Source organism: Salvia hispanica, chromosome 1 (assembly GCF_029641045.1).
Source record: "Salvia hispanica isolate PSC_SH4W2 chromosome 1, Shi_PSC_v1, whole genome shotgun sequence".
Taxonomy (NCBI): domain Eukaryota; kingdom Viridiplantae; phylum Streptophyta; class Magnoliopsida; order Lamiales; family Lamiaceae; genus Salvia; species Salvia hispanica.
Window position 1 is genome coordinate 24,964,096 of NC_142692.1, and position 26,358 is coordinate 24,990,453.

Genomic DNA, 26,358 nt, shown 5'->3' on the forward strand with positions numbered 1-26,358 from the left:
TGCAAGAATGGCAGGTTGATTTCCAACTTGCTAAAAATCTCCATGAGATCCTCTGCATCATCCTTTTTTTTCTTTGCATCCCCTCGGTATGGAAATGGCTTTGGTCGCTTTACTGCATTAGTGAAAGTCCCAGCCTGGGTTTCATCAGCTCCCCTGTTTCCTTCCTTGCTCACTTCTTCAGGTTCTGGGTCTAGGAAGAATGGGTCTCTTGGTCGAGGTAGGGATCCCCCTAAATCTCCCTTCTAGAGGTCATCCTGAACAAGGATTTCCCTGGGTCTAGAGCTATCTTCTTGATGCATCTGACTCTTTTTTCCTTCACTAGCCTGCATAGGCACCTCCTCGTCAATTTCTAGCATCGGTCCTTCATAACCCCACCCAGATCTCAAGGTGATTTGACTAATGTTTGCTCGGTCTGGCGGTTTGACGGTAGCAGGAAGCTTCCCTTCAGTTCCCCGCATCTCATTCAAGGAGACTGCGATCTGGGACAGTTGCTTTGCAATCATATCCATGGCGGCTTTATGTTCAGACTGAGCGTCTTGTAACTTGTGCACCACGTCATTGTTGGAGTGCAGGTTACTCTGCATGAACTGCTGTGAATTCACTAGGTCGTGGACCATGTCATCCAAACTCCTCTGTGGTCTGGAGTTGAACTGATTAGAATTTGGCCCTTGACCTTGGTTCTGACGATAATTCCCTTGATGATTGTTGTATTGATTACTAGACCCTTGATTCCCCTGATGGTTGTTGTACTGGTTACCAGACCCTAGATTCCCTTGATGATTTGGTTGGAAATTCTGGTAGTTCCCTTGGTTGTTTCTCTGATGAGGTGGCACATATGAGCTCCCTGGATTATTCTGATTCCTATTTCCCCAATTAGTATGGTCCTGATTCCTGTACCCCAGTTGCAATTGCCCCTCTTGACCTTTCCCTGACCAGTTGGATTGCCTCTCCGGAGGGTGTGCATAGTTCGTGAGCTGAAGTGGGGGTGGCTGGCCTTGATCATGATCCGTCCACCTAAAGTTTGGGTGAGTCCTCCATGCAGCATCCCTCTGTCTTCCTTGGTTCCAACTTCCGTTGGGATTCCAACTTCCCATCGAGTTTGCCTGAGCTTGGCACTCCCCTTCACAGGGCTGACTGTAATACGGCTGAAGTTGCCTTTCCTCTGGACCAGGGGGTTTCTCGATTTCCACTGGAGCATGCGGATTGTATTTCTCAATTGCATTCAGCAAGGCTTTCTCCAGTTTATCGATCCTATCTTCCACCTTCTTGTCATCTTGTTCCATTACTGAATTGGCTGACCCTCTCCTCAATATACTTCGCGGGTTATCATAGGCCTTCTTCGCCTCGATCAGCCTTCCTAAAGTTTCCCTAACTTCACTTGCTTTATTCTTAGTAAAATTTCCCCCGCTCGAGGAATTCATCAAGTCCTTCGATTCAGGATTTGCACCTTCGTAGAACAGATAGTAGGTCTCCGCTTCTATCATCCTGTGGTTCGGACAAGCATCCAGCAGCCCCTTGAACCGGGACCAATAAGAACTCAGAGACTCATCGTATTCCTGCTTGCACTCCTGAATCTCCTTCTTCAAGGCATTCGTCTTGTTGGACGGAAAAAAGTAATCCAAAAACTCTAGTTTAAAGACCTTCCATGTGTTGATCGAGTCCGGTGAGAGCCTTAGCAGCCAAGTATTCGCCTCTCCTTTGAGAGCAAACAGGATTGCTCGAAGACGGTAGTCCTCCTCTGTGGCCTCGTTGGGTCGCTTTTGAATACTGCATAGTTTACTGAACTCGTTCAAAAATTCATAAGAGCATTCGTTCCTTCGCCCAGAGAACGTGGGTAGAAGTCTGAGTACATTCGTTTTGATATCAATCGACCTCCGGCGTGGGTTCGAGACTATAGCATGGGCGGGTTCACCGTCGAGTTGTGCGGTGAGCGACCCTATTTCCGGATCAGGATCTATTAGATGAGCCATATTCGGGTCTTCCTCCTCCTCGGTCTCGGAATGCTCTGTTTCTGTTGATGACTCCGGGTTCTCCTCTCCCGACGAATTCCACTCTTTTTCACTCTCTGAATCGAACGGGAATGGATCCTCCGTCCTCAATCCTGATCTGGTGGTGATGTTAGATGTAGATTACTTGACTCGCCACTTGTATTGGCCACTCCCTGACCCAGATGAGCTCGCCCAACTTACAGAATGGAAGCCTGCGTTCATAAACTGTCAAGGAGAAAGAAAAAAACAGAAATTAAAATATTTACACCAAATCCTTAAACGCAATAACAATAAACGCCATCCTTCCCCGGCAACGGCGCCATATGAAAGGGGAGACCGGGTATGGTCTGTAAACACGCTGTGCGCACAGAAAGAATATAACAGGTTCCCTTGGTCCAGCAAATCCACTAGATCACGCGGTCTAGGAACTCGTTGGTCGTCGGAAAATCCTAGTCGTCGGACACACAGAGCACTCTTTCCAAAACCCCCAACCACTTTACTAAACCTAGCATAGGGAAGTAGGGATCGATCCCACATAGATGGATGCGTAATCATGTTCAAGGATTTGGACTTATTTTTGGGGTTGGCTGCTGCCACGCATTTTTCTATCACCAAATTCCCAGATCAAGTACCACAACAGCAAAAACAGAGATCGACATATAACTTGTCAAAATAAACTCTCAACAGCAGGATCTACGTAAATCAACTTGAAAAATCACAGATAAGCGCAAAATAACAGATGTGAATAGATAATCAGTAGCATCAACAACCGCATCGACTCCCAAAAGTGAATTCGACCGTAAAAGTGCAAAACAAACTGAAAATTAAAGAGATTGTATCTTCGCCCTCACGCGGACGGTGTTGCGACTGAAATTTCTGAAAAAAAAAACCCTTCGGAACCGAAACTACCCCAGATCTCCCATTCCCAAGTGTGTGTTGTGTGTGTGAGCTAAGAGTGAGCGAAAAAGAGTGATAATTTGTGTGTTGCATGCTCTTCTATTTATAGGCGTTGGAGTGGGGCCCAGTGAGGTATAGATAGACTTTGTTGCCCTCAGCTACTGACTCCCTCCTTCACGCCTTCTTTTTCCTTAGATTCTGCTCATTTTTACTTCATTCCTTCGCTAGATTGTTTCCTTCAGCACCTCCTTGATCTAGCGATTCTGTCACACATCTGGCTTATAAACCGTGTTAGACCCAGCAAAATGTAACGCTTTTCACCATATAACCCGATGCATGAAATTAGCCTTATCAATTACTCTATGAATAATAAATAAGGTTTTCTTGCTGAGTCCTCTCTTGGAATAAATAAGATATTAATTAATTAAGTCCATAGCAGACAATAATTGATTAATGGATGTTTCTATCTTAAGCGCGGGAAATAAATATAAAGTAATGGAAACCCGAAGTACTTGTAATTTCGGATTTGGATGGGGAGTGCAATATTACTTCTGTAGTGGCTGCTCGTAATATTCCAGTTTCAAGCTTATATTAAATTGGGTTTAATTTAATTAGTAAAAAGCTAATTGGAGGAGCCCATATCCAAAGCCTTCCATAGATCCCTGTCTGGGCCCAATATGTGACTTATTATAAATAGGAGAATAAAGGAGACAGAAAATACACTTGTATTTTACTCAAAATTTTCGGCCCCCTCTACTCCTAGTAGTGGTCGAATTTTTCTCCTCCGTGGGAAAGAATTTATGTGTTCTCTATTTAAGTCCTAGTGCACTGGTGAGATCAGCCCACCCTGATATCAGTCCACAGTCCGGGAACCAGTCAGAAGATCCGTGGTTTTGTACTAAAGATCTTCACGTGGAGAAGGCGCTAGCTATCTTCGATTCTTTGGAGAATCATCAAGGTATAATGGCTGAACCTTAGAAAGGCATGTTTTAGGTTTCAATTAATTTAAAGCATGTTATTATTTGAGTTATGAGCATGATACATGTGATAATTATGCGAATAGAATTTGTCTAAATAATCCGCTAAATAGATCAGAATTATTATGTAATTGATTTATGTGAGCGCTTCCGCTGCCAACCCCTACACCTTGATCTTGCATTGGACTTCTACAACAATTATGCTCGATATGTTGGGTTTGACACCCGTAAGAAAGGATCGAAAAAGGAAAAATATGTCATTACTTGGATTTATGTGGTGTGTAGCCGAGACGGTACAAAGCAAAGAAAAAATGAACAACATGAGGTGAAACGCAAGCGTTCTTCTACTAAGTGCTTTTGTAATGCTAAAGTGTCTTGGAAGTTTTTTATGGGTATTGGTTATGTTATACAAAGTTTTGTTGAAGAACATAATCACGAGATGGTTGAGGAACGCCATAAGCGTTTTATGAAGTTGAACCGCAATTTGGATTTAGTCCATCAGAAATTCATACTTGATTGCGCTAACGCAAATATCGGTCCAACATTAAGTTTTAGCTTACTCAAGGAAGTTCTTGGTGGATTAGATTATGTAGGGTGTACTGTTTTAGAAGTGCGCAACTACAGACGCGACCTTAGAGCATACGTGGAAGGAGCTGATGCAAAAATGCTATTAAATGAGATGCGCAGGAAGAATGAACTTTGTGCAGCATTTACCTATGAATTTGAGGTCAACTCAAAGGATAGACTGACACGTTTGTTTTGGTGTGATCCAACTGCAAAGAGAAATTATCATTTGTATGGTGATATTATTTCTTTTGATACGACATACTCAACAAATAGGTACGTGCACACTAATTATATTCATATGCCTCATAGTTTACTGTCTTTCACTTCAATGTAGTATATTGAGCGTATAATGATATATATTGTTCATATAGTGAACTAGTATATGATTATAGCGTATTGTTTATTTCTGCATGCTTATAGTGTATTGTTTTTCAATTTAGTGAAGTATATTGAGCATTTAGTGAACTACAATAAGCTTACAATGAAGTATATTGAGCATGACTCATATTGTACTGTTTTTATTCATTTTAGTGAAGTATATTGAGCATTTAGTGGACTAAAATATGCTTACAGTAAAGTGTATTGAGTATGCTTATATTGCTCTGTTTTTTCGTTTCAGTGAAGTAAAATGTGTTTAGAGTGAAGTATTCCTTGATTAGAGTGAAGTGTTTGTGATCCATGCTTATGTGCACTATTTTATCACTTCAGTGAAGTAAAATATGCTTAGACTGAAGTATTATAGAGTTAGAGTGAAGTGTTTGTGATCCATGCTTAAAGTGCTTTGTTTTTGCATTTCAGTGAAGTAAAACATGCTTATAATGAAGTATTTCATGCTTAAAGTGAAGTGTTTGTGACTAATGTATATTCTGCATGTCTTATAGTGATTTTAACATGTAGGTACTGCATGATATTTGCTCCTTTTATGGGCAAGGATAATCATGGTTGCCCTGTGACATTTGCTGCTGGCCTTTTGTCCAAGGAAAATGCCAACTCTTTTTCATGGTTATTTAAACAATTTGTGAAATGTATGGGTGTGGCTCCCAAGCTAATCGTAACCGACCAAGACTTAGGACACATTTGGTGCATGTGGCATATAATGAATAAAGTTGCTGACAAATTGCCAAAGAACATGCTTGGTAGTGAAGAACTAAAGAAGAAATTGAATACATGTGGTTTGGTCGGAGTTGATAGAGCCCGATGCATTTGAAGAATCTTGGCATGCTATAATGGAAAGATATGGGCTGGCCAATAATGACTGGTTTTCATCAATGTTTGCATCTCGAATGTTTTGGGTTCCAGCCTTTTTCCGTGATTTTCCGATGAGCTCGTTGATAAAGACAACATCTTTGTCCGAATCACAGAATAACTTCTTTAAAAGGTACGCAAAGTGTCGGACTAACCTTATGCTATTTTATATGAACTATAACCATGCTTTGGAGACTCAAAGAAGTAATAGCGCAAAGCTTGAATACTATGATTCAACAAAAGTGCCTATATTGCGAACAGAATTGGAAATCGAGAAACATGCATCAACGATATATAGTGGTAGTGCTTTTAATGCAATTCAAGAGGAGATAGTTTATGCATGTTTCTCTTTGTCTTGTGCAACTCTAGGAGTGTCTACCAATAGAGAGAATGAAGTATATAACATAAATGACAAGGATTCAAACTCATGGACAGTGACTTACTCCATTGGCGATGACACCTATTTGTGTGGATGTAAAAAATTTGAGTGACTTGGTCTATTGTGCAGCCATATATTTTGTGTGTTGAAATATAAGTTTGTGAAGTTGATACCTGAGAAGTTGCGTGGATGGAGATGGTTGAAGTCACAGTTTGTGAAGCCAATACATGGAGGTTTTTGTGATGATCATGAAATATTCTCTGTTGTAGACGAGAAGAAGATTGCATTTAAAAACATGTATGCATTATTCTTTGAAATAGCACAAAGTATTGAAGGAAACATTGACCAAATCAATGTATTTACTGCAATTATTGAAGAAGGTAAGAAGCAGCTTCTTGGAGAAGGTGTTGTTCTGTCTTCAATAGAGAAGCGAGCTTTGATTGAAAACTTCTATGGCTCACAAGTTCCAAAATTTATTGAAGTTTATCCTCCTAATGTTGTCAGTACAAAGGGAAGTGGAAGTAGGAGGAAATCAAAGAAGGAGGCAGCAATCAAGTTAGCAAAGAAACCAGGCCGAAAGTGTGGAAACTGCCATCTGATTGGACACCATGATTCGAGGAACTGCAAAAAGGTGAATGAGAAGACAAAACAGAGGCAGTGAGGATTTGGAAAGAAATAGTTCACTTTGGTTTTAGGAGGAGAAGAACAAGAAAAAGAGGATAAACCAATTTTGAAGCTGGTTGTTTTGTTTTATTCCAATAGTTCTGTTCCAAAATTTATTACTTCATTCAGATATTTCTGTTCTTCATTCCTTTAGTTCTATACTTCAGTCTTATAGTTTCTTCATTTACATATTGAATTTGAATTTGTTTAAACTTTTTGCAAGCTTAAATAGAATAGACTGAAGTGTTTTTATAATGGCTTATTTGTTCTTTATTATGACGTTTATCTTAATCTTACTTTGATATATTTTCGATTTGTCAATCACTTATCAATAATCAATAGATCTTAGAAATGAACAAAATATGGTACCCAATGCAGTATTTCAGGCTAACACTGAACAACATTTAAAGAGGAAAAACCAATGTTGAGGCTGGTTGTTCTATTCTGTTCCAGTAGCTCTGTTCCAAATGTTACTTTATTCGGATATTTCTATTCTTCATTCCCTTACTTTTGTACTTCAATCATGTAGTTTCTTACTTCGTTTACATTTTTGAATTTAAACTTGTTTAGACTTTTTGCAAGCTTAAAGAGAATAGACTGAAGTGTTTTTATAATGTCTTATTAATCTTACTTTATATTTTTCATTTGTCAATATATCTTTGAAATGAACTAAGATTTCTGAAATGAACTAAATCGGTTATCCAATGCAGTTTTATAGGCTAATAATGAACAACATTACAAAGTGTGGTATTTTATTCAAAATTGCTCAAAACAGATGTATGTCAAATACAAAATTTGATTCATTATTTCTTCTTTAAATATGCCGCAATCATTTTCTCAACATAAATTTTAATGTGTTTGCTTTCCTCTTCGTAATACGCTGATGTAACAATTTTGTTGTTGAAGCTTTCGTGGCTGTTTTCGGCTAACAGCAGTGCCGAACAATATTTGGCCCTCAAGCTCTGAAGCACACCTGAACTTGATTTCTTCAAGCTGCAATTCCAGCAACCTTCACGCTCACCCTTGTACGTTTCCATATGCCGCATCAGAAATACTCCACAGTCTTCAACGTTATCAACTGTCCTCTATGGAATTTTCAATCTCTCCATTTTGGCATTGGAAACGATCTTGCAATATGAGTGGAGATCATTCTTGGTGAGGAAGTGACAAAATATGATCTCTGCATGTACAAAACAAATACATGGCATTTGTAGTTGTGTGTATTCATATGTATGTGCTATAAAATTTAATCATAAGAGAAGAATACGAACCAATGTTTCTGGAATGTGACCATAATTAATTGTGAGGTCGTTGTCATCCCCGTTTGCAGAATTGTCTATTATAGCAATAGCATTTCTCTTGAAGCAAAAACAAACAGCATAATAATGCTGATTTGCACATATGGGGAAGAAGACCTATTGAATGAAGTAACAAGCAATATGAATGAAGTAATAAAGTATACAAATGAAGTACTGAACAATCTGAAAAATGAAGTAATATGAAAAATGAATGAAGTAATAAAACGTATGAATGAAGTAATATAGTGTAAAAATGAAGTACTAATGAAGTAATGATGCTTGTACCGTGTTCACATCTTTCCATTTGAAATATGTAATTTCCTTCACCTCTCTGTCCAAGTTGTTACAAAAGTTTGCAATAACTGTGTTGACATCCATGGATTGAGGCTTTGTCACAATGGTGTACAACTGCATATTAATATTAATGTAGTTAGGATCTTCATAACATACAATCTTATTATATTTCAATAATTTGTACTTACACATGGATAAGTGGTGAAGAATAGCCGCCTTGATGAGTATGGTGATCGGATTTCTTCCATGTTGTTGAGGTAGGAAGCCCATGCATCTATAACGCCAACCACAATCAATTGCCAAGGTATCAAAGAACACATTTCCATATTTGTAACTTTCACAACATCGTCGTCATAAACAAGTACAAATCTGCACATTATGTAATACATGTTAGAATTTCACATTCTATTGTTGGATATGTTAATGGTGTGATATACTATTAGAAAACAATATTAGAAATCATACCCGTTTCTTTCATGTGTTACAAGAATCCAGTAATATGATTCTTTCTCATCTTTACTGTGCTTATTTGTAATCTTAACTGGTCTGTCAGCGAATGGAGATCGCAATGCATGAGAAACAGTTTTCTCTGCTCTAGTACGTACCTCCATTCGACCCTTCAAAGTTTTGATCTATTTTTTGCAATAAATAAATCACTTGTAACACATTATATATTAACCACAAGATAAACTTCAGATTATATATTATTAGATTCTTAATTTGCACAGGATTACCTTGTTAGCATTGTAAACAATGATCTCAGTCCCCACCGGCTTACCAACTAGAGGACCACTATCCATGAAATCATCATCAATGTATATATCCTTGTAAGCATCAATAACTGACTGTATTTCCGCAGAGACATTAACATTCTATTCACCAAAATATAGATATAAGTTTTTCCATGATGTAGTGTATCATATTAATAATGAAGTATTATATAATTAAATAGTTCATTCAGAGATATGTTTACTTCGTCACAACTAAATATTACTTCATCCAGAATAAATTTATACCTTTGCTCCATCATCTGTATGCAATCTCATATTTGCTCCATGCTGAACTACACACGGTGTATTAAAATTCTGGTAGTGGCAATACGTCCATTCAAAAAATGATTCATTTCAATGACAATTTACTTCATCATATAGGAGGCATACTTCTAGCTATTGTAATATTACCTCTGCCACTATATTAGCTTCTAAGTTTTCCCTAAGTCCAGCATCAACATTGAAGATTGATGGTGGAATATTCTGCCAGTGGTATTATATAATCAGATAGTTCATTCAGTAAGATGTTTACTTCATCACAACTAAATATTACTTCATGCAGAATGAATAATTATATAATTAGATAGTTCATTCAGTGAGATTTTTACTTCATCACAACTAAGTATTACTTCATCCAGAATAAAATTATACCTTTGCTCCATCTTTTGGCTCATTATCTGTATGCGATCTCATATTTGCTCCATGTTGAACTACCCACGACGTATTAAAATCCTGGTAGTTGCAATACGTCTATTCAAAAAATGATTCATTCAAGGAGAATTTACTTCATCATATATGAGGCATACTTCTAACTATTGTAGTATTACCTCTGCCACTAGATTAGCTTCTAAGTTTCCTCTAAGTCCAGCATCAACATTGAAGATTGATGGTGGAATATTCTGCCATTAGTATTATATAATCAGATAGTTCATTCATTAAGATGTTTACTTCATCACAACTAAATATTACTTCATCCAGAATGAATAATTATATAATTAAATAGTTCATTCAGTGAGATTTTTACTTCATCCATAATAAATTTATACCTTTGCTCCATCATCTTTTAGCTCATCATCTGTATACGATCTCATATTTGCTCCATGTTGAACTACACATGGTGTATTAAAATACTGATAGTTGCAATACGTCCATTCAAAAAATGATTCATTTCAAGGACAATTTACTTCAACATATAGGAGGCATACTTCTAGCTATTGTAATATTACCTCTGCCACTAGATTAGCTTCTAAGTTTTTCCTAAGTCCAACATCAACATTGAAGATTGATGGTGGAATATTCTGCCAGTAGTATTATATAATCAGATAGTTCATTCAGTAAGATGTTTACTTCATCACAACTAAATATTACTTCAGGCAGAATGAATAATTATATAATTAGATAGTTTATTCAGTGAGATTTTTACTTCATCACAACTAAGTATTACTTCTTCCAGAATAAAATTATACCTTTGCTCCATCTTTTCGCTCATTATCTGTATGCGATCTCATATTTGCTCCACGTTGAACTACACACGATGTATTAAAATCCTGGTAGTTGCAATACGTCTATTCAAAAAATGATTCATTCAAGGAGAATTTACTTCATCATATAGGAGGCATACTTCTAACTATTGTAGTATTACCTCTGCCACTAGATTAGCTTCTAAGTTTCCCCTAAGTCCAGCATCAACATTGAAGATTGATGGTGGAATATTCTGCCATTAGTATCATATAATCAGATAGTTCATTCATTAAGATGTTTACTTCATCACAACTAAATATTACTTCATCCAGAATGAATAATTATATAATTAAATAGTTCATTCAGTGAGATTTTTACTTCATCCATAATAAATTTATACCTTTGCTCCATCATCTTTTAGCTCATCATCTGTATACAATCTCATATTTGCTCCATGTTGAACTACACGTATTAAAATCCTGATAGTTGCAATACGTCCATTCAAAAAATGATTCATTTCAAGGACAATTTACTTCATCATATAGGAGGCATACTTCTAGCTATTGTAATATTACCTTTTGCCACTAGATTAGCTTCTAAGTTTCCCCTAAGTCCAGCATCAACATTGAAGATTGATGGTGGAATATTCTGCTAGTAGTATTATATAATTAGATAGTTCATTCAATGAGATGTTTACTTCATCACAACTAAATATTACTTCATGCAGAATCAATAAGAGGCAAGAACAGCTTCTTACCTTGTCCAAATCTTGGACAGGCATGAATTGCACAGCCTCAAAGATGTAGCTTCCGGGATCTATGTCCCTTGTTGGTGTAGTATCAACCTGTATATAATAAACAGGAATACAAACAAAACCCAATGAACAATTACTCTTCATTTTAAAACCCCATTATGGAGAAAGTCAGTTAGTTACAAAAACCATTTAATACAACAAAAAGGTTTAGTTCATCCCAAATACATGCCTAACTAATGTGTTTTATAAATTACATCCCAATAACACAAAACTCCAAGCACAACATCACGACGCAACTCATCATCAACTTACGTTTCTTTCATGAAACTCTAATCCTAGATCAAACGATGGCCCTTCGGTTTGCCATTTCTTTCTTTATTCAACCACCCTCATTACTTTTTCTACAGCCTCAATAAACTCGGGATTGTCGATGTCATCTTCTTCCATTGCTTGAGACATGGACTGGACATCATTGGCATCTTCTTCCGGCTCCGTCTCATTCAACCCCATCATCTTCATTGTGCATTTGGCTGCAACTTTAGAGCACCCATCATTCTTTAGCTCATCTGCACCATCTTTCAACTCCTTCATCAGTTCCCCAAGGACATCAGCAGCCTTTCCCATAGGTGTGATAACTGTAGTTCTACGTGGGGTTGTCTTAGAGATATCTTTGGGCTTTGCCCCAGAGGAGGACGCAATATTGACCTTGACAACCTCTTCAGACAGGTGGCTTCTTCGGGGGTCAAAGATTGGCTCCTTAATGCCTCTGCCGAATGGTCCGGGCTCAAGCTCCATTTTCTGGCGTTGGTGGATTAACGTGCTTGTCCAGCCCTTAATGGTTGGGAATGTTCGGGTAACAGGCCTCGATCGAAGCACAATCCTATCAATATAACATGGCTACAAAATGAAAGCTATCATTAGTAAAGTTCATATTTAAAACATATTTATTTAAGGTTAATAAATTTTAGAATTTAAAACTTACCACCAGAAATGAAATTGGGCCAATGAATGGTGTGTCCTTGTTTTTAGCCCAGGTATTATAGGCCTTGAGTAAGCTATCAATGACATAGCCACACCAGTTTTATTCCTTGACTTTATCAATGTCATGGATTACCCCTTCAATTTGCGTGCGCAAGTATCCATCTCCCTTAGGGTTGATCAAGATTGTATCAACCAAAATCAGGAATATCTTCCTGAACTTCTCCCCTCCATGGACATCACTTAACATCTTTTCTATAAGCATATCTGCACCCATTGTAGACCTCTTTCGACCTCCAAATTCTGCAATCTCGTTTATGAACTTGTTGGTCGTTTGACATCCATTATGCTCTAACCTCAAACTACCATTTGGCAACCCCAAGGTAGCCCGTACATCATCATGCCCAATATGTAGTATACCACGTTAGTATACTACACCGCATGTATCTTGATCAAAATGATCAAGAATCTCAAATGCGAGCTTCGCTGGGATATAGTTCAAGTTGAAGTGAAAAAGACTTCCAAACCCCATATCTTCTACAGCATCTCTTTGATCATCATTAAGCGATTCAATCGCTTCAACAAATTTCCTAGGTCCTCTCTTAAGACATAGGACTCTCTGGACAGAAGGTCTACTTGCATCTTCTTTAGCATCATTACGAGCAAATTTTTTACCTTTTTCTTGTCCTTTTTTAGCATCATTCCCTTCTATATTTGCCGATTCTGCAACTTTGTTAACAATCTTCTTTCTTCGCTTCTCCTTATCCTTATCTGTCTGTACCCCACCAGGTAAAGCACCTTCTGTTTCCCTGATTCTCTTTGTGCCTAATATATGCAAGTAAAATTATTTAGTTCATCAGTTAACTTATTTAGGTCATTGCAACTAAAATTTATTTTAAAACGAACCTTGGTTCTCTGTATTTGGCAGCTTATCATGCTTAATTTTTGTCCTCCTTTCATCATTAAAGTCATTACCACCACATGCTTGCTTCAGATTCATCATTTCTGAACAAAGTGGACTATTTTAGTCAATGAATTAAATTACATGTTGTATTAAATCAAACCATAATGAAAGTTTTGGATTTTAACCTTGAAGCTTCTCAATGGGTGTAATGGTTTGCTCTATAGCCTTCAATTTCTTGTCCCCTGCATCAGCATCATCATTAATAAATACAATTAATAGTACTAGTTAACTACACCATGTCAATTTATTATTTCAAAACAAAAATAGCTTAGACTTCACTTTTTACCTTCCAGAACAAAATTTTTGAGGCCTTTAGCTGCATCCAATTTCTCTACAGATGAACCTTTGGCTACATAAAAAGTACACAACACATTAAAAATTAGATAATGATCAAGATCTTACTTAATCATATGAATTCAATACTTCATTCATCTATGCTTTAATTTCATTTTTTACTTTTGGTAGCAGGGATTTCAGAACTACTTGCATTCTTGCTAGTTGCAGAGGAATTTTTATCTATACATAACAAACACAGAATTAATATACAACATATCATCCACAATTATAGATAATTTACTTGGAATACTATGTTACCTCATTTATTATGATTTTCACTTAATATTAATTCATTTTTAGAGTCAGATACTTCATTATAATGTTATATTACTTCATTTTAGTAATAAACCCTATTGTATAAACATAGCATTTATACTACTTCAATACAGTAAATAGGTAGTTCATAGTTAAAGTCTGTTACTTCATTATAATGTTCTATTACTTCATTAAAGTCTGTAACAGGGAACATGAATAAAGTAATAAAGTGTATGAATGAAGTACTTGCCTAAGTAATTTGAGAGGATTTCCTCGAATTCATCTTCTTTCTAGAGTAATTTTCACCTATACATGAGAATACAGAATAAATTTACAACATATCATATACAATTACAGATAGTTCACTTAAAATAAAGTGTGTGGATACATAAGACACAACTAACTTCATTATATCAATTTACTACTTCATATATAATTATAGATAGTTCACTTGGAATACTCTGTTACCTCATTTAATATGATTTTTCACTTTATATTACTTCATTATCATAACTTATTACTTCATTATATGAATTCAATACTTCACAACAACTAGATTATAGTTAATAGGAAAACAGATCAGTTGCATTACCTCATCACATAAAATATGTAGTTCATTTGAATATGCAAACAATGCAGCAGTTAATTTTAGTTCTAAATCCTAAACTCATACAAAACAGTAAACATATACTTCATTTTTAGAGTCATTTACTTCATTGTAATGTTTTATTACTTCATTTTAGTAATAAAACCTACTGTATAACTTATTACTTCATTATATGAATTCAATACTTCACAACAACTAATATACAACATATCATCCACAATTATAGATAGTTCACTTGGAATAACACTATGTTAATTCATTAAGTACACATTAAATATCAATTCATTTTTTACCTTTTGTAGTAGGGATTTCAGTAGGGATTTGAGGAGAACTACTTGCTTTTTTCCTAGTTGGATAGGAATGTTTACCTATACATAACAAATACAGAATTAATTTACAACATATCATCCACAATTATAGATAGTTCACTTGGAATAACACTATGTTAATTCATTAAGTACACATTAAATATCAATTCATTTTTTACCTTTTGTAGTAGGGATTTCAGTAGGGATTTGAGGAGAACTACTTGCTTTTTTCCTAGTTGGAGAGGAATTTTTACCTATACATAACAAACACAGAATTAATTTACAACATATCATCCACAATTATAGATAGTTCATTTGGAATACTCTGTTACCTCATTTAATATGATTACAGATAGTTTAATACTCCCTCCGTCCCGCTTTAGGAGTCCCGGTTGAGTCGGGCACATGTTTTAAGAAAAAAGTGTTTAGTGTGTAATAAATAAATATTGTAGTGGATGTTGGGACCCACTTTTAGTTGAATGTCCAATAAATAAGTGTTTTAGTGGATGTTGGGACCCATTTTTAATATTTTTTTATTAGTTGTAGTGGATGTTGGGACCCACTTTTAGCACTTTGTAGGCATTTTTTATTAATTTATCTCAACCGGGACTCCTAAAGCGGGACGCCCAAAATTAATCAACCGGAACTCCTAAAGCGGGACGGAGGGAGTATGATACTTCATTATCATAACTTATTACTTCATTATATGAATTCAATACTTCACAACAACTAGATTATAGTTAAAAGGAAAACAGATCAGTTGCATTACCTCATCACATAAAATATGTAGTTCATTTGAATATGCAAACAATGCAGCAGTTAATTTTAATTCTAAATCCTAAACTCATACAAAACAGTAAACATATACTTCATATTTATAGACTGTTACTTCATTATCATGTTTTATTACTTCATTTTGGTAATAAACCTTACTATATAAACAAATCATTTATATTACTTCATTATCATAATTTATTACTTCATCTTATCAATTTACTACTTCATTAAAAAGAATATGTAGTTCATTTTAATGAAGAACACATCAGTTAAGTTTAATCCAAAAATCCTATACACATTAATAAGAAACACAATATCAATATATAATATATCATCTACAATTATAGAAAGTTCACTTGGAATACTCTGTTACCTCATTATCATAATTTATTTCTTCATTTTACAAATTTAATTCCTAGGTTTTACCTTCTGGATCTGGAATTTTTTTTCCAGCATCTGCATCGAGGTTTCGAGTTGCTTGTTTGATAGCCGTCTGCTTGCGAGTTGATTTTTGTACTATTTTGACAAAAATCAGAGTCGAAGTTAGGAATGAGATGAAGTAAATGAAATAAATTAAGAGTAAGAACTTTGAAAAGCTTCATAGTTGTATTACCTTTACTAGAATTTCGGCCAGAACGCAAATGGCGGCTAGAATTTTCCGTTGAAGATTTTCGAGTATCAACCATTTTGAAAATGTGGATTCGATGTAGATGCTTAATGGTACAAATGCTGAACAGATGTCGTCGATTTCAGTCGTATATGGCCGGAGATGAGTGGTGAAGATGAAGATTAGTCGTCGATTTTCCGATCGCTAGGGTTTTGTGAGAGAAATTTTGAGAGAGAAGTAAAATTTTGAGAGAAAAAATGTGAGCGGAAGACTCAAAGCGGGAGAATTTTTTTTGGGGATTTTGATTTTTTACCCTAATTATGAAATTACATAAATACCCCCATTGAAGTAAATTGTGTATACAATGAAGTGTGAAAAATAACCCCTTGCTTATCTAATCTTGTCCTTGATTTTCTTGATCTTGTGGCTATAATTTGTTCTCTAGTTATGTACTTAATGGGCACTTGCCCTATATCACTACTCTCTCTCTCTCTCTCTCTATATATATATATATATAGGGGAGCATTAAGGTCCTATTGCCGCCTTAGTATCTATTTCCTTCTTAATATCAACCACGTTAAAATGACAACACTCTTAAAATGACACTGTGACACCACGCTAGACTGCAATATTATATATGCTAGACCGCAACAGTATAAACGCTAGACAACAATTTACAACAATCTATAGATTGCAGTCTAGCGTATTGGATATTACAGGCCGCGTCACCTTGCAGTCCAGAGTATTGGATGTTGCAGTCCGCGTAAATTTACCCTTGCGAATTTTTTATGATTGCCACATGCCAGCTGATTATTCATCCACGTGTACAAATGATTGGCTAGGAATGGTGGTATGATGTTATTTTAAGATGGGTTGTCATTTTAACACATCCCTATATATATATCAACCATTAGATTAGTATGATGGACCAACTAGATTAAGCCTCACAAAATCATCCCGTGTTGCATTATTAGGTTCATTCTGTGCATTATATGGGTAAAATTGTAAAACAACCATGAATTAAAAAACGGAAGGAGCGAGATTTAAGCAATCCTTCCATCTGCTCACTCTCTCTCTCACTCCAAACGTCTCTTCCCATCAGCCCACGATTCTCAAATCGTCTCCCCATTTCAAACCAGGAAAAACCCTAGCCGCCACTCAAATTAAAGAGACACCACCTCTCCCGCCGATTTTTCGCCGTGAAAAGCACAGCCGGTTGACGATTCACAGTACTAATGTGATTCCTTCGCCGCACGATGATAGATTTGCAGTCGACAACAAGTTCCGATTTTTGGTAACAAGGCTGGGCTCACACTCTTGAACGGCGCCAGCGACGCGAATTCAAGCTGCACTGTTTTGATACAGTCGTCTACGTAGACAACCGTCTCCCTGCACAATAATAAAGTGTGCATAAGTAACCCTTTTCCCAGCAAATAGTCGAGCAAAACTATAAAACTTACTTATTCACTTCCGCTGTGCTCAGTACCCAATAGTATAGTGACTTGTCCGGATAGTTTGGGTTTGCTGTTAGTGTAACCGCCCGGTTATTGAATGGAGAACGGGCAGCCAGACTGGCTTTCTTGAAACGGGATGATGCTAGCTTCCCAGGATCCTGCAAGAATAGGTGATACGGTCACTTCAAAATCACCATCTGGAATGTCCAAGCCCGACAAAGCAACACCCTTTCCCTTTCCAGCAACAACTTTTGCAGCAAAACCTTCAGATTTGTTTGGTTTTTTCAAGCCAGACACAGCAACACCCTTTCCCTTTCCAGCACCCACCTTTCCAGCAAGACCTTCAGGTTCGTTTGGTTTTTCCCCAACACCAATCTCAATACCCTTTTCAGTAGCTGGGCCAATTTTCTACATGGACAAAAGTAAGGTTCCATTTAATGCATAATAAGTACTGTATAATTCAAAACAAAACCTAAATAATGCGCACTACCAACACCATTTAATGCATACAAACGACCATATTGTTATGCTTAATACAACCTATATAATGCAAGCAATTAATTATTTTGAGAACTCCAACATAATACTTTTAATGACTAAACTGTTGAATACAATGCACGCAACCTGTCAAATAATGAACAACTTAACAACTAGTTGTAATTCATAATAATTAATAAAGGAATTACTTTTGTATGGGCAGCCTGTTTTCCCTTCACCTCCTTAGGATCTACATCCTTATCAGATGGAATCTCACTGCGTTCCAGGTTTTGTTTTCCTGCCTTTTTGGCCTTGTTTTTGACTTTATCTCCGCTTCCTCCTTCACTTTCACCTCTAACCACAGACGGCTGTACACAATGGACGCACAGTTAAGTATTTTGAAAAATGAAGAATGTGTACACATTCAATGATGTAATGTTCCTACCCCATTGTTGATTTCCACACCACCCGCGGCTGTCCCAGATGCCGTTCCAGATCCACCAACCGAATTAGGCTTGTCTCCTGACACAAGTAAATAATGCATAAATTATGATTAATGCAAAAACCTCTATATACAATGCGTTGTAAACTTTACAAAAATTAGCATCACCTTCATGCTCCCCTCCAACGCCATCATCTCCTGTCTCCTCAGCATTAGTGTTTTCCTCTCCCCGACAACTACCCTCTGCCCGTTGTACTTCCTGCGTAGCAAAAGGGTCAGGACACTCAAAGCCATCCAAGACGAACGATGGCCTATCAAAGCCTCTGCTTATTGTCTTCTTTTTGTCGTATGCCTGCATCATCTTCTCCATTTCAGCAATCCACTCGAGACTGTACTCTTCCTCGTCTTCCCTCGCTTGTGTTAGTGTTATCATGATTTCCTCATCTTCCACAGGCTTTTCATCTTCCATCCCTAACAACTTCAACCCAATCTGATTCCCCACTCGGAAGCACCCATCGTCAAGCAGTTCAATAGGTATCTGCTTAAAATCATCGACCCACCTCGAAATAGCGTGTCCCATCAAAGAACTCGAAACGATAAAACAATCTCTGAGTCTCTTCGCCTTGTACCTGTTGGGGATTCCACTAACTCCCCTTTCCACAGCTTCCACCCTCCTTGCTTCCTCGTCAGTAAGATACTGATGTTTGTCAATACGGCCCTCTAACCTCCCAGTTCCGAACTGATCAAGCTCCACATCCTCCCTATGCTTGAGGGTCTCCGCTTTCCAACCCTTTATAGTGGGCCAGGCACGCTCGACTCGCCTCCGTATGTGAACCACACGGTCCACGTACGCACACTGACAACAACCAAGCAATGTCAAATATTAGTAGCGCAGCGCGACACAAAAACAATGCACAGTAAATGCTATTATAATGCAACAGATTGGGTTCATTAATGCAGCAAAAAGTAATGCATGTACTCTAACATATAATGCACTGACAGTATTACCTACCAAAAGAAAGTGGATTGGTCCGGTGAAGTATGCAGTTTCCCCCCTGGCCCAGCCCGGATAAGTGACTTCCAGAATGGATAAGACATAACCACACCAATTTATGTCACTGATAGCCTCCACATCGTCGATAAAGTGTAGTATCTTTGGCTTGCAATTGCCATCTGACGGAGTCTCCATCAAGGTATTCTCAAGTAAGAATATGAATAGACGCTTGAAGACCGGACCACCATCAGTTTCATCATTAATCATATTCGCAACATCTGTCGCGTTCAGCTTCTACCGAGACTTTTTACACCGCGCAGCAACCATATCGTTGAACTCGAAGTTTGACTAATATTCTTCTTTGCGTGCAATCGGAGTCCGCCCTCTCGGGAAGCCCAATGTCAGGTGGACATCCTCCTCATCTAGTGTTAGGTGCTCGCCACCAGATAATGGAATCTCGCACCGAGCCAGATTTAACGACTTCAACACCCGGTAAGCTAGGTAACCTGGGATCTCCCTGATGTTGAACTCTAGGACGGCGCCGAATCCCAGTTCGATCACGCTTCCTTCTGCCGGGGAGTCAGGTTTTGTATACATGAAATGAACTCAGTGGGGTTCTGTCGACAGTACAGGTGGTCGGCTTTCTTCCCCTGGGTTTCTTTTTCTCCACGTCTTCATTGCGTGAACTTGTTGCAGCTTCTTCCTCAGGCCGATGGTGCTTAGACCCTATCCAGAACAGGTAAAACCATGGTTTAGAACAAATAATCTATGCGTTTCAGTAAGTAATGCACGACATCTATTTCCCAATGCATAGAACTGAAGATGTAATGTACAAACCCAAACATACTAATCAATTACTTGCTAAAGGGATGAATCCAACAACTTCATGCCAAACTCCCACATAAAAAAAATGAACAATAATCTACAAAAATGATGGAATGATGCATAACCTTCATTCGGTTCTAGCTGGCTTTTGTAGGGGCGACCTCTTTTAGTCATTCTATATCTGCGCGACGAGAGGGCCAAAATCGGTTAGTGTTCAACCATAACTCAGTGTGGTATCACCCAAAAAATGACGAAAAGTGTACATATTGGCCAGAAATCCAGTATATAGTAAATAGAATGCTCATAATACCAACTTCTCCAACAAAAAAACAACAACTTTTGTGCATTACACCAACTGGAGAGTAAACCGATGCAAAACCCAGATCCAACTGAGAGAACTAATTGTTATAGCAAGGATCAACAAAACCCTAATTCTAATAACCGCAATTTCATCTTTTCCAACAAAATCGAGAAAAATAATTTTGTGCATTATTTCGATTATAATGTATAAATCGATGTTTAGGAGTGTTTGTGCCTACCAAACAAAAAATCAGAACCACACCTTTTTGTTTGCGGGAAAGGTATCGACTTTCAAGGAGCGCGCGAAGTGATTTCACGGCAGGAATCGTCCACCGATGTAGATTTCACGGCGGGAATGGTCGACCGACGGAGATTTCACGGCGGTCAACGTTGATAGAAGTTGATTTCAACTGAGACACAACGGCGGCTAGGGTTTGTTCAATTAGGGAGAAGTTTTGTGGAGAGAATGTTGATGGGATGGAGTGAGAGAGAGGGGAGATGAGAGGTCGATGAAAATGCCGCGTAAATTTAGGACCTGCCGTTTTGAAACTGATTGTGTAGTATGTTATTTTACTCCTTTACCCTTTTAATGCACGAAAATGCACTAATAATGCAACACGGGATTGGATTGGCTTTTTAATCTAGTCCATCCATTCCATCAATCTAATGGTTGATACTAAGAAGAGAAAAGATACTTAGGGTGTAATAGGACCCTAATGCTCCCCTATATATATATATATATATATATATATATATATATGTATATAGAGTCCTATTATCCACAAATCCACTCTTAAAGACCGAACCACCGAACCCTACCAAATTAGGGCTTTTAGATCGAGTTTTTTATGGATAAGATACAGAAATTTATAAATTATTTTTGCCTTCATCACGAGCCTATTTTAATTCATCTGAAGGTAAATAAGTCATACTAACATGTTACGAAGATTTAACTTCGTTCCAGAATATATTACTTCATTCTAGTAGGTTTTTACTTCATTCTAGTAGGTTTTTACTTCATTCCAGTACGTAAATGTGGTTTCGCCGTCGGGTGCCGTTCTTTCTCTTTATAATATCTATCACCAACGCCATGGCGCTAATATGGTATAATAAACACATGGAATAATGTAATAAATTATTGGAATGAAGTATGTGTAGAAGCATTTGAAGTACAAAATGAAGTAATAAACTTATATAATGAAGTAAAATGGGTTTGTAATGAAGCCGAAAAAATTTTCACACCAGCACATCTCATCAAACAAACTAGATCTAATGGCCCAGATTTGGTCTCTAGTTTGGTCTTTAAAATTGGTTCGACATTGATCACAACTCTATGTATATATATATATATATATACTAAGAAGAGAAAAGATACTTAGGGTGTAATAGGACCCTAATGCTCCCCTATATATATATATATATATATATATATATATATATATATATATAGGGATGTATTCAAATCCTTTTCATATCTTTTGTCCTTTTTCCTTCTTAATCCTAGCCCCACGATTTTGTCATCTGACGGTTAGATTAATGCCACGTGTCATTTAATAATGCACATTTTCATTCTAATAATGCACAGCGGCTAATAATGCAATATTATAGACTAATAATGCACATTTTCATTCTAATAATGCACAACGGCTAATAATGCAACATTATAGACTAATAATGTATTGATCACAACCATCCAATTCAAGGATCCAAGGGCTGAGATTAAGAATGAAATAGGACACTTAGGGTGCAAAGGAGCCTAACGCACCCCTATATATATAATATATATATATATATATATATATATGGATGTATTAAGATGACAACCCTCTTTATTATAACACCATACCACCATTTTAGGCCATTGGATCTGAAAATCGTGTGCTTGTCATGCTGCCACGTGTAAAAACACATAGGGGTAAAATAGGAAATTTCTAATTTTACGTTACCAGATTGCAGTGCTGTTTATTGAATATTGCAGTCTTACCACAACAATATTGCAGTTTACCACGACTGCAATATCTAATACAGTAGACTGCAAACCCGTGTTTTTTCATAAAACTTAATCCTAGGCGTCCATAAATGAGATCTAACGGACTATATTGGTGGTATGGTGTTATCCTATCTATGGTGGAACCATAGTGCACCCCTAACTGTTACTGTCCTGTTGAAGCCCTAAGTGAACGGCCCCCTCTTTGCTTTCGAACTAAAGCCGACTTGCAATTCATTTCCAACCTTAAACAAAGGTAGGCTCAAGCTAAGATTCTGCTCGTGACTTTGAAAAGAAAGACTTTGCTTTGTCCCTTCAGTGGATGCTAAGCTCATTACAAACATCGGCATATTAGGGATTCCTTTCTAAATATACCTCTTTCCGAATCCGAATCTCATGAAATGTTCTTAGAATAGAGCTATATAAGAGTTATAGAAGGGACTTTCTCACTTGTTTGAAGACAGATGATTCAGCTACTGATATTATTGATCCCAAAAGACAGATTCTCTCTATTGTATCATTGTAAGGTAGAGAGTGATGCACCAGCAAGAAAACGGATGCGCTAACGCGCAACGGCTTTCACGCTAGCGCACTCGTCCGTAGCTTGTTGAGATGCCCGAACGCTATAGAGTAGTTTACTACTTTAAAGTGAAAGGATTTCCAGTAGCTAAAACCCAAGAGTTACTGAGTTCATGTCCTGATGGCGCTAGTAGGGAAACAACAGTTAGATGTTAGTTCCAAACGTAGCTAGTAGTCAAACTGAGTTCTTTTCTTTGGCATTGAGCCTATGGCCCCGAACTCCCTTCTTTATATCCCACATTACTAGTAGGAAAGGTCGCGTACAAGAGTTGTTTTCTAGGCCAGTGCTTTAATATTTGCAGCCTTTCCCTTTGGACTGCTGAGATCTCCTCCTTTTCTCCTTTCGCCCTATTGACTAAGGAGTGAATTGCCGGAGTAAGAACTAAATGGGGACAAGGAGCCACTAAGGCCAAGTTCCCCTCTTGATCGGACGATTCCCTTGATTCTACTGCCATGTAGCTAAGCTAGCTAGTTTTAAGAGGTGCTGCAAGCGAAGGCGAAAGCGAACTACTACTCAAGAGGAAGCCCAAAGGTGTGAAGCCAAGTCTCCTGGTCTTTGACAAAAGCAACTACAAATCCGGAAGTAGACAGAAATATAGAAAGGTAAATTCTTACACTTCCCTACCGAGAAAAGTTGTAAATCTGCTTTTCATTCACAACGACATCGAGAAATCGAGAAAGTTTTATCTCATACAGCTGTAAAAGTTATAAACTTCATTTTCTTCTCCTCGCCATGAATGCCAGGTGAACACCTTAGTATGAATTCCCTTAGTTAAGATCGGACGGGTCCCGTGGCTATGGCTCCAGTAGAAGCAAAAGTAAAGGAACAAGAACTCCTTAGCCTTAGCAGCAATTACTGGAAAAATAGATACGCCTACTCTCACCCTGCCCCGGAACGGCAAATAGCGAAACTAAAACAAGGAAATCCCCAACATTCTGAGAAAAAAGCAAAGAACGAGAGCAGCAATAGCAACTTCAACAACGGGATCGGGCAACTTGCCGTCTTGCTTTTCCTACTCTTACCTAGCCTAGTCCTCTGGATACGATACGGGTTACCCGAAAAAAGAAAGAAGAAAAAGAAAGGAGAAATTCGTATTTCCCTATCGGAGTTGTTCGTAGGAAAGTCGATCAAAAAGGAAAGAAGATCGAAAGTTTGGAAATACCCATTGCACGAGGGAGAAAACGAGCGATTTACCTATGGGTTAGAATGAAGCTTAACCCTAGCTTAGCTACAACGAGTAAAGAGCAACATGAATTCAACTCAATTCACCTAGGGGCTGCTCCACTTCAAGAGGACTAGGTGGTATGGAGGGTACGGAAGGAACCGACCCTGAAGGGATGGGTGAGAGATCTGTAGGCACAGGTGGGAAATTGGACCATGGATTAGAAGGTCCCGCTTCATTCCCTATTTCCAAGTCCATACAAAAGGCTACGTCCCCAGACTTGCTTATAATAATAAGCATAAGCATTTTCATTAAAAAGGAGATTAAGCTCCTTTGAACAAAGAGAAAAAAAGAGAATTTTGTGATGATCCGACGCAGCAACGGATACGGATCAAGGGGGCTCTGGGCCCTTGTCAAAGCTTCAGCACATTCTTTTAAGAATGTTTCTATTTCTATTTTTTTTTCTTTCTATGGCTGCTTATAAAACGATAGTTGAAACCACCCTTCAAGACACTCATAGAGTGAGCCGCCGTCTTGTTGCCTCTAGTGTTGTAACGTAGAGGTGTCAGACTCTCACTATAAGATAAAACTCGCTTAATCGTTGAATAGAGGCCATACAACAAGGATTTAGTTGGAGAGAAGCAGAGGACTAAAGAATCATGAATTGAGGTTTATTATAGCTTAGCACGAAGTGATTAAGGAAAAGGCAAGCTTCTCTTTCTTTCAGTGGACTAAACTCCTTCTTTCAATCTTAGTATGTAAGAGATTCCGCTTCAGTTGAGGAACGAGCCACTGGGCGTTGCTTTTTCGAGCTCCATGAGATCGGATTAGGACCAATAAAGAGAACAAAGGCCCCCGTGGATGTACGATCAGTAAAGTCCCCTGCCCAATCAGCATCCAAAAAGCTATGGAGATACAAAGAAGGACTAGACCGCAAAAAAATGCCATAATCACGAGTACCATTGAGATATCGTAGTAGACGCTTGACGGCACACTAATGGCGCTCAGAAGGAGCATGCATAAACTGAAAGGCGAAAGCAATATCTGGTTGTGTCATGAGAAGATATTGTGATATGACCATGAGTGCTAGACATCAAGTGTCTTCACCTCGACGTGAGCCATGGATTGATTGGGGTCCAAGGAAGAGAGTGAAGACGTGCCAAGGATTCAATAAAGCTAGAGGGACTCCCGAGGATGCGAGGAATAGAGAAGGCTTGGATTTGAGAACAAATCCTTTCCAAGAAGGGGAGGATGATACGATCATGGAAGCCGTGCGTCAAGGATTTCAACTACAGCTGGATTCAACCAAAAACCATCCTATCGAGATGATATCCGAAAGCTCTGAAACTACCACCATCGTTTTCTTCTTGGAAACAGCTTCGCGTGGGTATCTTGCACATCTCAATCGGAGTCCGAATGAGGGAGTTATGGCAGTTTTACAGAAGTCACGCAGAACTGGCGAGGGAGTCCAGAGAGAACACCCGGGCGGGTGTTTTGCACCCTGCAATTCACCCGAGACTTAGTTTTTGAGGGCCTTTTTCCACATTTTGGGCCCTTAGTATAAATACCTTTTGGTGTCATTTTTCATTCTAGATTAAAATTGTGATTGAAGTTATCTCCCTAGTGAGTTTTTCCTCTTTGAGGAATGTATCCAATTCCTTCCTTGAAGTTTGCTTGTCTCAATTTCATAGATTGATTCAAGTAGAGGTATGCATCAATGGGGTGTATCCATTGAGTAGTGGAGCCAAGGGGTGATAGAGCTATTGAAAGTTGCCTAGGGTTGTTTCCATTATTTTGGTCAAGGTCCTAAGGTCATAACTCTTTCATCTCATCATTATAAACATGCTTTCCATTCCTAAACTTCCATCAATTCTTGTTTAGATTCAACTTTTGTGGTTGGGTCTACCTTATCCCTTGTTTTATTGATAAATTGAAAATCAATCTCACAAAAATAGTTAGATCAAGCATCATATCCACCAAAATTCATCCAAAGTGGGCGCGGGGATCAATAC

At 37.9% G+C, this 26,358-nt stretch overlaps 1 protein-coding gene across 1 annotated transcript; it reads left to right on the forward strand.

The window, feature by feature from the left end:
- Positions 1-4,301: 4,301 nt before the first annotated feature.
- Positions 4,302-6,714, forward strand: LOC148933496 (protein FAR1-RELATED SEQUENCE 5-like). Its single transcript, XM_089060347.1, has 4 exons — positions 4,302-4,702; positions 5,327-5,601; positions 5,729-5,807; positions 6,183-6,714. The coding sequence occupies exons 1-4, from the start codon at positions 4,302-4,304 to the stop codon at positions 6,712-6,714; spliced, it is 1,287 nt and encodes a 428-aa protein (XP_088916473.1).
- The last annotated feature ends 19,644 nt before the right edge of the window (positions 6,715-26,358 follow it).